The sequence below is a fragment of the Gavialis gangeticus genome, unplaced genomic scaffold, assembly GCF_001723915.1.
Source record: "Gavialis gangeticus isolate Ggan-Ray unplaced genomic scaffold, GavGan_comp1, whole genome shotgun sequence".
Taxonomy (NCBI): domain Eukaryota; kingdom Metazoa; phylum Chordata; order Crocodylia; family Gavialidae; genus Gavialis; species Gavialis gangeticus.
Genome location: NW_017729024.1, coordinates 21,850,585 through 21,863,663, shown reverse-complemented (window position 1 = coordinate 21,863,663; position 13,079 = coordinate 21,850,585). Strand labels below are relative to the sequence as shown.

The following is a 13,079-nucleotide window of genomic DNA, read 5'->3' as shown; positions in this document are numbered from 1 at the left end:
CTCACACTGTTCACTATTTTTAAATTAAAAGTATTTGTTATCATGTCCTGGAAATATCCCTTTTTACCTTTATTTATTTATTTAATAGAATTGATACAACAAGCAAGAAGCACATAGGACTACTTTACAAATGCAAAACTTGTATTTGTGTTATGCCAATGTTATTAGCCGATTAGATATATATATATGTATATATAAGACTGTAAGTGCAGGTATACATATATGTATGTGTGCATATACACATATATGTATGTTTGTATGCCTGTATAGGTACACATGTATGTATGTATGTGAATATATAAAATAATGTGTATTTTTCCGGATGGCTGCATTATTGACTGAGAATAGAATTAGGTTAATGCTAAACACTTCTGAAAATCTCCCATACATATATTAAAGAAAACTTTAACAGCAATACCCTCATATTGTGCCATGTTATCACCTGTAAAACAGTGTTTGCAACCCAAGCTTTATATTCCACTGGCCCTTTTAAATTCAACAGCAAAGTTTCTTTTGGCTACAACAGGACCAGGATCATATGAAAAGCTTTGCCTGTATGCCTCCAATTTTCAGACCTGAAAGTAAATTAAGTAGCTCTAGCCTACTTTAGTCCTTAAACCTTTTCACATTTTCCTGTAGAAAATGTCTAGTTCTGTACAACTAGACTTTACTAGAATTATTTCAGCTGGAGAGCCACTTAATGAGTTTTGGGGACCTGTCAAAGGCCACATCCACCTCTCTCTGTCTCTTCTTCTGCCTCTCTTCTCTTCTCTCTCTCTCCTCACTGTCTCTCTTTCTCTTCTCTTCTCTCATTTCTTCTCTCTCTTTCTCTCTCCAGAACCCAGCAGGAACTGTAGTTTGTCAGGAGTCTCAAAGCTCAACTGTGGACCTAGTCAGGGGCTTCTGCTATAGCAGGCAGGCGTCGGTGTCAGCTGTGGGTACAGCCCGCAGGTTCTGGAGCCCTGATGTGGAATCAGCTGGTGGCGCCCACAGCTGCCACTGCTGCCTGCCCAGTGCTTCAGAACCTCCTGCCTGGGTCCACAGCTGACGATGCCAGCAGGTTCTGGGTTGGGGCTCCAGGAGGGAGCTTCCACTGTGTTGGGAGGGTGGCGGTGTCAGCTGTGGATGCCATTGGCAGGTTCTGTGTTGGAGCTACTAAACCAACTAGTGGCATCCACAGCTGATGCTGCCACCTGCTTGCTGCAACAGAAGCCCCATCCAGGTCCATGGCTGCTGCCATATCAAGGGCTGATACTGCTGGGCAGAAGCAGTTCTGCCCGTCTGCCCACCTGGCGCCACATGGTGACTGGGGCAACCAGCTGCCCTGGGCCAGATCCAATGAGTTGGCAGCCATCCACCCATGGGTCAGATTAAATCTCAATGGGCCGGATCTGGCCCAGAGGCCTTATTTTGCCCACCTGTACTGTAGTCCTTAGCCTGCATCCTGCCTGTACCTGTCAGCCCGGCAGGATGGAGTGGTGGGGAAACAGACCTTCATCCCTCCCCCACCCACTCTGGGTCTTAGCTGGAGGGCCTTAGCCCTCCCTGGAGTGGGGCATCTCCCCTCCTCCCCTGTCCAGCCCAGCAAGCCAGCAATCTGGGAAAGCCCCAGTCCTACCCCTATCACCAGCCACTAACCTCTCTATGAGGTAAGGGGGGAAAACGCGCCCCTCAGCACGGCCCCCCAGTAGACATCTCCATGGCTTGGAGTGGGGAAGCCCCTGTACGGGTGCTTTCCCCCCTGCCTGCAGTCCAACAAACCAGGTTGGAAAAGCCCCAGCCCTACACTCTTGCCAGCTACTGGCCTCTCTGAAGTGTGTGTGTGGGGGGTGCGTTATTCCATGCCTCTCAGAGAGCCTGGCAGCTGGAGAAGGGGTGGGAGAAGGGATTTCTCAGCCTGACTTGCTGGTCCCTCAGCAGAAGGAAAAGCCCCTTGCAGGGGCTTTCCTCCCCATGTTGTGCAGACCCCTGCTGGGTGAAGCTGGTGCCAGGCCCAGGGGTACATTCCTTCCACCTCCCTGCCTTTCAGAGTCATGCAGCTGCCAGATGGGCAGGGCTGGAGAGAAAGGGTCTGTTGGCTGTACCTTCCCTGCGGCTGACAGCAGGGGGTAGCGACGTGTGTTCAGCAGCCAATCAGGCATGAGCTGCATATTGGCTGGGTTTGGCAGCTGTGCAGTGTCTGGAATGACGGGAGGCACGCATGAGCACCTCCAGACATCTGGTCTGGGTCAGTGCAGGCTTCTGCCTGCTTTGGCCAACAGAACACAACATCAGTTCCATTCATTATCAGTTCAATTTAAACAGCTTAGGAAAACTTGCAAAGATTTAATTGATTCTGCCTCAGGCTTTTTGAACCCCTGTACTTAGCCTTGTAGTCTAAATTATCCTGGTAATGCATAAATTTTAGAGAAGAAAAGAGGGAATCTGATGACACATTTCAGAATACAGAGATTATTTTTGGGTTTGTTTACAGTCACCTTATCCCTGTGGAATACTAGATAAGGAAATATATATGCATAAAATAACTGTATGGTTCCTACCGACTTTTTTCACAGTTTAATCTCACTAGTTCTTGTGCAATCCCCAGTGGACATGGAGAGTAGTTTAGAAGCTTTTTCTTTGCTGTAACCTGTTATACGTTTGAAGGCTAATATCATACAAATTTGAAGTCAGATCCCCCTCAATCTTGTCTTGTTCAAATTAAACAAATCCAGTTCTTCCAGTTTTCCCATAAGTCATGTTTTCCATGGCCATGTACAGGCATTGCATTTCTACTGGGAGTATTACCACACTCACAATAGTAACTAGAAGGATACAAGCATTCGTTCAGTTTTTCCTGGAGGAAATATGCCTCCTCCAGAAGAAAGATCTTCCACCTTGACACTTATTCCTGGGTGCCCTATCCCCAATCCTGAGGGGTCCCTGGTGTGGGGAATGGGTGGGGAGCACTGATTTGTTGTTCCATATTCTGCCCAGTCTGATGCAGGGCTGTGGATTGTGTGGCTCTACAAAGGCCGTGTGGGGTGGGGGTGCTAAATGACTTCTTCCTGCACAGAAAGTTCAAAGCTGGCACCCTATGTGTGGGGCTTCAGGCACTGTTTTTCACCATGCCATGCAGTAGGGAGCTGAGTGGCTCTCTCTACACAACACCTACAAAGTTGCATGCTCACATACCTGCGTGTGGAGCTGCAGGCACCAGCTCTGACTCCCCTACTCTATGGCACTTGCAGAACCACATTTCCCAGGGAACACCCCAAACTGGAGAAAGGGTGAAAGGCATTATCCAACTACTTCCTTCCCCTCCAAGTCAGGTCCAAAAGGTATGGGGAGCAGGGTAGAGTAGCCCTATGCTACTGTTCACTTTTCTTGCTTTCCTCTGGACACTTTCTTCTGTACACATCTTCCTAAAAATATAGTGCCTGAAACTTTACACAGTACTCCAAATGAAGGCTTCTCAATGCTGTGTAGAGTATAAGGATTATATACCTACATATGAAACTTCTGTTCATATACCTCAGTATACAGTTGGCTTTTCACAATAATTGAATTGTGTTCACACTGTTGAATCATGTTCAGTTTGTGACCTACTATAACCACTAGCTTTGTATCTGCAAAACTGATACCTAGCCAATCATTCCTCAGATTGTATTTGCACAGATCATTATTGAATTACATCCTATTTGCTTCAGATTCTTCCAATTTGTCAAGATAATTTTGAATACTAATATTTTCCTCCAAAGCACTTGCAATCCCTCCTTCCAGCTTAGTATCATCTGCAAATTTAATAAATGTACTTTCTATTTCATCATCCAGGTCATTTATGAAAATACTAAATAGTATTCAGTTCAGGACAGACCTTTTTGGAAATCCATTTGAGACACCCTTTCACTGTGAAAGAAATTAGTAAGTATGGGTCTCTATACATGTGCTCCAGAGTGGGGTGGAGGAGCCTTTTAATTAGACCAGCTCCTGGACAGCCCCTCTAGTTAAAATGCTGCAGTGTCACCTGTATTTAGTGTCCCACATTTCAAAGTGACCATGGAGGGGAAGGGTTTAACTAATGCTCGTTTGATGAGTTTTAGTTAAAGCGCCCCTGCCACCATTTTGAAATACGGGACACTGAATATATGTGATGGTGAGGCACACTGAAGCATTCTAATTAAAATACTCCAGCAGATTCAATTAATTGATTTGGAGCATGTGTATAGGTACCCTAGGTTTTTCCAACTAGTTGTATACCCACCTTACAGTAAATTCCTCTAGATCATATTTGCCTAGTTTTGTTACGAGTAAGTTATGGAGGATAGTATCAAAACCCTTACTAAATCCAGTTGTGTTGCATCTGTGGCTTTGTTCCTATCCAAAATGCTGTCATTTCAGAACTAATAAATAATAGGCAATTAAATCCAGGTCTCTCAAGCTGCAGGCAAACACTCAGACCACTGGACTATTATTCCTCTCTGAGTTCACATCTCTAAAGAGGTCAGACTACTAGCAAAAATACTGAACATAAAAAGTCAAATTAATCCAGCAGCAGTTGTACATGCTCAACATTTCTGAAGGTCATGACTTCACATGTGCCACACTGGGCAGTCGGATCCCATAACTACTAGTAATCGATGAAAAAATTGGTTTAACTATATTGGCCTAATATTACACACAATGTCAATTCTAGTGGATGGGATTACAACATGGCTTTCCTAGGTGGCATTCAAGGACCTTCACCACAAGACCATCCTCCTTTTTCTTTGTAGAATTCCCTATATTCAGCTTCTGCAACAAATGAAGCACATAACCTATAAAAACCAGATTCCTTTACTACAGTGCCCCAATCCACATCCATCCTGTACAATGAACAAGACAGGGGTGCTATGAAAAAACATGCTCGTGACTACGTAATGAAAGTGTGTATCATAACACATCCACTCCAGGAAATAAATTTAAGGTTGCTAGCCAAGCTAATGATCATAGTTTCTGTTTTCTTGACTTCGCAACTTTAATTCTCTTTTAACTTAGTTTTTTGTATTTATGTTCTGCATGTTTTAAAAATATATACATGACTTTAACTACATCTCACTACAGCATTAGAGGATTTAAACCCTGAATGTTCAACATTGGAGCACAAAACTCTATTACTTGACCACATAACACTACAGTACCCTATAACACTACAGTGACTGACAACAGGAGTTAGCTGTTATGTTTTGTAGACTAGGCACTAGAAACTGATGCATAACATACTGTGTTATGCTACAGAAGTTACATCTGCATAAACATCCTATTTTGCAAACAGCAGAGTCAAGTTCTTAGTTTTGGCACATTCTTTCTGAGAAGCCATGTAGTTAATAGGCTGAAACCTGGTCCACCACATCAAAGATCCGGATTCTATTTCCACTTGGTATAACTAGTCAGTGAAGAATAAAGGTTTGATCAATAATGAGGGTGATGATGAGCACAGGATTATTTGTACCACTCAGAAGTAAGAATGGCTTCTTGGTTCCCAGCATTGTCCACTTTCCCCAAGAAAAAAGGGTGTTTTGATGGAAAGCAGCTGTAGCAAAAAGACTATTCATTTTGTCTGTTCTGCTCAAAGGTTTAATTTTGAGTGGTATGCTGAAATAAGGCAGAAGAACAGCACCAGTGCCCAGTACTGATGGAATGTGACTTGGCAAGTCTGATTCAGCAAACCAAGGACAGGAAAAAATGATTTTGATGCCTTATTTCTCAGACACAATTGAACATATTTTGTGAGTGCAGCAAAAGGCTTCTCCATGATGCTAGGATGGTCTTGCCAAATCTCAAGTTCCTGCTGCAAACCATGGAAGTGGTAGAACTCTATAATTATGGTATTTGTTATTACAATAGAAAGTGTTAGGCAACTAAACATAGAGATAACTGTTGCTGTGCCTATCACACTTCTAAGGAATTTTCATAATCAGGATCCAGGAAGTCAGCTGCAGGGAATTTGGGTGAGTGTAGAATGATGCCCTTTTCTGTGCAAAATAACGAGGAATTAACACAAGGGGGATTGGAGATACGAGTATCAATACTGACAGGTCCTGTAAAATCTGTCTTATTTTATAAGTGTGAACACTCTTTGGATCAGTCGCATTCGAGAAAAGACATACTAGAACTGATACACCAGGTCAGGGGAAAAGGCATGTGTCGGGCACCTAGAAATTCCAGCATTTGAGTTTCTCCTTTGTGAAGGATCGTCTTCTTTGTGGCAAACATGATTCTGGGCTTGATACTGGAGGCTTACATTTCTGTTGGTGTGTCCTTCAATTTATTCTTTTCCTGGAAGATGGATTGCCATTAGTAAGAACTGATTTTTGAAGCAACTTAACTAGAGGTCAACTGCTTCTTGACAAAGGCCAGAACATGTCCCTCTCTAGCATAGGCAGATCTAGGATTTAACAAAAAGGAAGGTGCAGATTGTGTGGCACATCATCACATATAACATAACACATATTTGTCTTCACTTAAAGAGAAGCTAGAAGTCTTATTAATATACTAGGGGCCTAGCACTATATTATTCAGTTAAGATCAAAGCAAAAACAAACATAACTTTATTGGAATGTGCAATAATTTCCTAGATGACATATAAAGTTTAAAAAACACAATAAGCTGAGTAGAAACAGTTAAAAGATATTGCTTCATTAGTCCTGTAGTCATTATAGTTAAATGTCCATCACTTATTCAGATTTGTAAAACAGAATATAGTCTTCTTGAGTGTCTTGACAATGCATCCAATACTTCACTGTCAGTCATTTCCACACCTGAGTTAATGTTCACCTGAGTTAATATTACTATATATGAGTTAAGGTTTTTAGCTGAAGTTTAAAACAGTTTATAGGGCTTTGAAATAGAAGAGAGAAGAAAGGATAATGTGATGAATAATAATGAATACTGGCACTCAAGACCATTAAAAAGGAGAGAGGGTTGTTAATACCTGTGGAGTGAGGAGAGATTGGCAGGACCTAGGTAGATTACAATGAGCCATGAGGTCAATCGACTCCCTCAGCATTGTCTGAATAGAAATGTCACTGCTCCTCCCAGGATCTCTGGATCTGCCACTACTCTCTGGTAATTAATATAATGCATTACCTTGTGTTCACGTTTGCTTGACCTTCCAAATATAGATTTGATACCACTTTGAGAGCCCTTGAATTCCTATGAGTGCCCATCACACAGCTCATATTTTTTATACACTGATATGCAAGGGTGTCTAGCTTGATCTCATACTATAATCCATGCAGGTGAGATTATTCACTAGACAGGTACTCCTTTGTATTCTCTGACAGTGTCCACCAAAATATGAGCCAACACCCTCCCGAGAACTGGCTACTTTAGTATCCAGATTACTGAACCAAGGACAGTAAAAATCTTTCAGCCAGCAATGTACTGGACTCATTTTGGGCTTTTCATGTTGTAATGGTGTATGATGACATGGGACTCAACTATTTTAAGAAGAGGTGAATGGTGCTCCCTGGAGGAGTCCAAACTAATTGGTTTAAGCTGACTAGTTCTTAGAAACTGTCTTGTGGAAGTAAAACAGAGATATCGTTAAGCTGATGGTAGTTCTGATTTATGTTATCACCTGTTTGGGGTGAAAATGGATTTTCCTCAGTTTATTTTCAATCCCTGATCTTGGGAAAAAAAAAGAGCAGATGGACAGTTGTGCTGGCTGAAGTTTCAGATATGACCATAGTCAGTCAGTCAGTCAATCAGATATTGATAAACATGGATCATTGCCCTTTGGAGATGTGAGGTTAGTACTGTGAGGCTCTTTGCAAACATCACAGATGTTCAGGCATTTTCAAGGGAGAGACAGAGATGCTTCCCATGTGTTGGCACAATAAGATTGAAGAAATCCAAACAATCCTCTACCTTAAGAGAAGGAATCATGTAGGCTGTTATCATTCTGAACTTCAACTTTTTCCTGTGTTGTTCAATCTTTTCAGTCTATTAACATCAGTCTTTTCTGGTCTATAATAGATATAAATTCTCCTGTTCTTTCAGGTACTGAGAAATGTAGTGAGTAAACCTTTCCTTGAAACCGCACGTTTGTTTTATGTATACATCTTTTTCCTCCTAATTGCCTGTATGGAAAATTGAAAATCTACTTTGTATTTTAATTCTTTGGATTTAGGGCCATAGTATCTAGTCATAGTAGGACAAGCTGATTTAGTTATATATTGTTCAAAATGAAGACTATTACATTTAATTTCTTCTTGTACTTTATAGCCGGTTAGCTAAGCAGATTTTTTTTTAATCAACATAATTTCTGCCAGGTTCTGGGCATCTTGTGAATGATACTTGCAAATTGGGTTACCTGAAAAATCCCTTTGACTGCTATACTGAAAATCTTCACTTAGATTCTGAGTACACATGGAAAAAAATGACACTATGTACTTGGGGACAGTTTCAGGATGTTTCTAGCTCTGCTCATGGCTATGAATCCTCCAAATATAATTCAACCTCCCCCCATGAGCTTGTGAAGAACTCTGTGCAAGTGTTCTTCTGTGTTTTTATTCTGTGTCACTCAGGTAACACAGAATAAAAACACAAACTGAATACTCTCAATGGCCTTTCACATAGCAAGGTCAAATATTCTGCCACAACCACCATTTTGAGAGGCGAGCAAGTATCTTTTCAGACACACCTGTTGCTCCCTTCCTTAGTCCTTCAGTAGGAGAAGAGAACAAAGATCTTTCACATATTCTCCTGTCTTTCAGATTTTGCTTTCATGGGAAAAGAGATTCCAATCATGATCTATTCCTACATGCCAGTCCTGGACCCCTGCCTCACCCATTTTGCAGTAGGAGACCAAATATTTAAAAGAAAAATTCCCTCTGCTGTGGCTCACATTAAGGAATTACTCCAAACCAAGATCTACATTTAGTTCCATCAGCTATATGGAAATATGGGAAGAGCTGGCATGCTGGGAAAAAGGGAACAGATTCTCATGGCAACTGTATCTATGTTGCACCTCGAGAGAAGGCAAAACAAGCACTAATTCCTTAGTTTGTTGTTACGTATGAGAGACCAGATTTTCAAAGTTATTTAGATGCTTGAAATGCAGAGCAGTACTTAGTTGAAACTAGGCCCCTAAATAACTTTACAAATCTAGCCCTCTAGCATCATCTTAAATAAAGACAATGAACACCACCAGAAGAACAGCCATCCAATTCTAACATTTTATCATGTGAGGTTATTCTAAAACTATATTAAACAACAGTCAAGCCTTCACCACAAAATAGCACAAATCTTTATCCCTGAAGTTGCGCTGTATTATGACCACTAATTCTTATTAGTTAGAGATGTCTCACTTTCTTTTTTTTCCATTTCTGTTAAAATTTGAAATTTCTGTTGAACATATTATATGCAGCACGGTTTAGAACAGGACCCTTTTACAGAGCTTCAGACAGTATCACTGAGGCTTTTTCTATGTCCTAAAATGCCTGTAATCATAATTTTTCTGAATACCTGAAAAAAACCCGGTGGTACAGGACCTACTGGCATGCCATCTCCTGGGGGAATGTTTCCTAGCACTGGACTGGGAGCTGCTGCAGCACTCTGAAAAGAACAAAGGAAAAATAAACCTTTGTCATTGCATAATAGGCATAAAACCAAAACACGGCTGTGACCAAAATGCAGAAAGTAAACTCTCTGGATATGGTATAATTTGTATTGTTTCCTCAAAAGGTAAATTGTAGTTCAGTAGTGTTTAATTTAATTCTGTACCAGTGAACTTGTTAATTTAAGTTCAGAAATATATGTCCTTTAGGGAGAAATTTGCCAGAAATTACACAGGGCGATATATGTATTATATATATTTATGTATATATGTATAGCACACAAATACATGAAAATTAGGTATGTATACAACAAACACACAGTATGCATAGTATAAAGGGACTCATTTATATAAGCTATTAACACTTTTCAATGACTTTCATAAGTTCAGCAGACTTAATATTTAAATTATGGTTTTTTGGCCAGGATTCTTTTACAAATAGTGTAGCAAAGAATACTCATGATTCTACAAGTCCCCAAAATAACCATCATGACAGATTAAAAGAATTCAGTTACATTTTTGGAAAGGCAAAGAAAAAAGTATTTCTAAGAAGTGAATCAGAGGATGAAATTAGTTACCTTTGCAAATCTTTCAAATGGAATAAGCACATAAGGAATACAGCTCCTGGCAATTTACAAGCAGGAGATCATCACAAAAATAGAAACCAAACTGTTATTGTTATCACGTACTGGAACCTCATTTACTTTTAGTTTCTAGAAGGCTGGGCAATGTGGCACCCTATAGACTAACTCATTCAGAGGCATGAGCTTTTGTATGCAACAGGCTAGTTTGTTAGATGCTATGAATGGACTTGCAGAGAGCAGGGTTACTGGACTTTATTGAGTATGTTTTCAGCAGAGACTCTGGATTCCTATTCCATTCCATACACAGGCTTTTTTAAACCTTATATCCCTCAATGGGTTAACTGTTCTGTTTATCCCCTTTGTTCTCTTCAACTCACCTTTCCCTGTCTCAGCAATGCCCTCTCCTTTCTTTCCCTTTTCCTTATCTTTTGTATCTAAATGATCTTATTTCTTCCTATTTAGTACCACTGTTCTCTGCAAGTCCATTCATAGCATCTGACAAAGTAGGCTGCAGACCACAAAAGCTCATGCCTCTCTCAAGATTAATGAGTTAATCTTTCAAGTTGCCTATACAGGTGCTCAGCAGTGAGGATGGAGGGGGCGGAGTTAATTAGAGCAGTTCCTAGACAGCTGCTCTAATTAAGATGGCTCACCATCATGATTATTAAAGCATTTCAAAATGGCTGTGAGATACTTTATCTAAAATTCGTGCGATGAGTTTTAGAAAAAGCGCCCCCACAGCCATTTTAAAATGCATGGGCTCTTAATATTTGTGACGGTAAGGTGACGCTGGAGCAGTCTAGTTATAACATTTTAATTAGAGCATTCTAATTACAGCGTGGAGCAGACTCGATTAATCGTGTCTGCTCTGATGTGTTCTAATTAGAACATGAACAAATGCGTCTATAGGCATTGTAAGATACTGACATTGCCCTGCCTTCTGCCTGTCTTCAGACTAACACCAGTAACTCTCTCTTTCTCTACTTTTAGTTTCTAGTTGCTTTCTTTCCTGCAGTAGATTTTGTTAGCAAAAAGGGCCAGATCATCTAGGCTATTGACAGATGTCCCATTTGTGCCAGAAGAAAGCTTTTCGTCCTGAGATTGTACAGGTGTATGTATCCACTGTCCCACTTTAAGTCCTTCTGAAGTAGGCTGGATAAAATACAGTAGCCCTTCTTCCCCAGATACCCTATTTTACATTTATTTCAAACATGTTTATCCTGAACTCCATACGTTCAGCAGGGCTGATTGATACAATACTTTAACTTTGAAATTGGTCACAAAATCAGTCATATATACCTGAGCTAGCAAGGCATTTGGCTCACAATGCATTTTTGTGCAAGATTAGCCCAAGCTAATGGAGCTATTCTATAGACCCACAGTTGATAAAGATGAATTATTTACTAGAAGTTGTTCTTGAAGAGTCACTTCTCTTCACTCATGGTTGTGGGATCTGGAGCCTCTACCATCAATTGGCAGAACTTCATAAAAAAGTTGTGTCTGTTTGGCTCTTTAAGGACATCATTGGTCCTGTTCATAGAAAGCAGGTACCATTTGGTACACCTCAGTTCTTTCTCCAGTCTTGCAGGGTCCTGAAACACAATATATTCTGAGGCAGAAAAGAAAACTAGTGTGCATGGAAAAAGCAAGTCTTGATGAATAAATTACTACTAGGAATCTCTTTGTTCTAATGGTTCCAGCATTTCCACTTATGAGATACTGGCAAGCAGTACCCCTTCCCCAGCAGATGGCAGCTAAAGGGTCAAGGAGGGGCCAGGAGTTTAAGACAAAATGGACCTGCCAAACCAAGGATCAAACTGTAATATCAATAAATAATGCCTAGTAAAAGTATGAATAGAAATCTATGTTGCTGCTTCACAAATCTCTACAATATGGATAAACTAGCTCCAGAGGTAGCTGTGGCCATAGGAACGAATGTCTTTCATTCTATAGGTACTGGCTTTCTGGCTAAGGAATGAAAACAGCAGAGTTAAAATCAACAATGTTAAATGTATATACATTAGTGAGATGCTGAAATCAGTCACCACTGGAGCTTCAAGCTGAGAAAGACTACTCAAAGAGTGTTTAGATCTTAAAGAGTCTCCCAAAATGAATGAATAAATGTATCTTTCTTTTTTGTCCTTGGACCCTTTTTGTGGACCTCACTGTTTCCTCAGCTGAGGAAAGGGGAGACCCAGGTTACCTGGGGGGGACAGGACGGGACAGAAACCTGGGTTCTGGTCCCTGCTCTACAGTCACCACCATCAGTCATTTAGGTTCCTCCCTGCAGAAGCAGGAATAGGCATTCTGGATTATAAGTAAATAGAACTGTCTGTTTTACAGCATGATCCAGCCACCTCAACTGTTGAGAGGTACAGGCTTTCAGACACACCCCTGCACTTAAGCATTTCCTACTGGCTATGCTTCAGCACCTCTCTTTAGTGGGAACCTAGTGCCTAAATCCAGTTAAACCAGGTCTGCCTTCTGGGGCTAAGTTTCAGATATTTCAGTGCCTTGAGCAGAAGTGCTACATGACCAAGCTGGATCTGGCCCAGAGTGAATACTACAACATAGACTGGGAAAATACTAAAAGGAATAAATCATTCTAGATATATGTTGCTATTATCAGTAACACGGTGCTAACATAATTTATTAAATTGATATCTAATGATGAAATTTTACATCATGGAGTCCAAATATTTATATAAAGCTTGATAAAAGATACGTTTGGTCTCCGTTACTCTATCCATCAGCAGTGGAAACACCCAACTTTATACAATGATTCCTCAAACAGAGCTTGGGTACACACAAGTGAGCTCCTAGTCAGCTTTCTGGGACTCTCTCTCTAAACCAGTCCTGAAGAAAAACAACATACAGAATAAAAATAATTTCTACATATGAAGGAACCCACTATT

At 40.7% G+C, this 13,079-nt stretch overlaps 1 protein-coding gene across 2 annotated transcripts in view; it reads right to left on the bottom strand.

The window, feature by feature from the left end:
• The window catches only part of SSBP2 (single stranded DNA binding protein 2), a 355,671-nt gene that overhangs the window by 79,401 nt on the left and 263,191 nt on the right, over nt 1–13,079 (bottom strand). The window contains exon 5 of one of the 2 annotated variants that reach the window (XM_019516935.1): nt 9,490–9,579. The exons of the other annotated variant lie outside the window; for it this stretch is intronic. Coding sequence (XP_019372480.1) covers nt 9,490–9,579 — 90 coding nt within the window. The remainder of the gene's footprint in view (nt 1–9,489; nt 9,580–13,079) is intronic. 2 annotated transcript variants of the gene reach the window in all.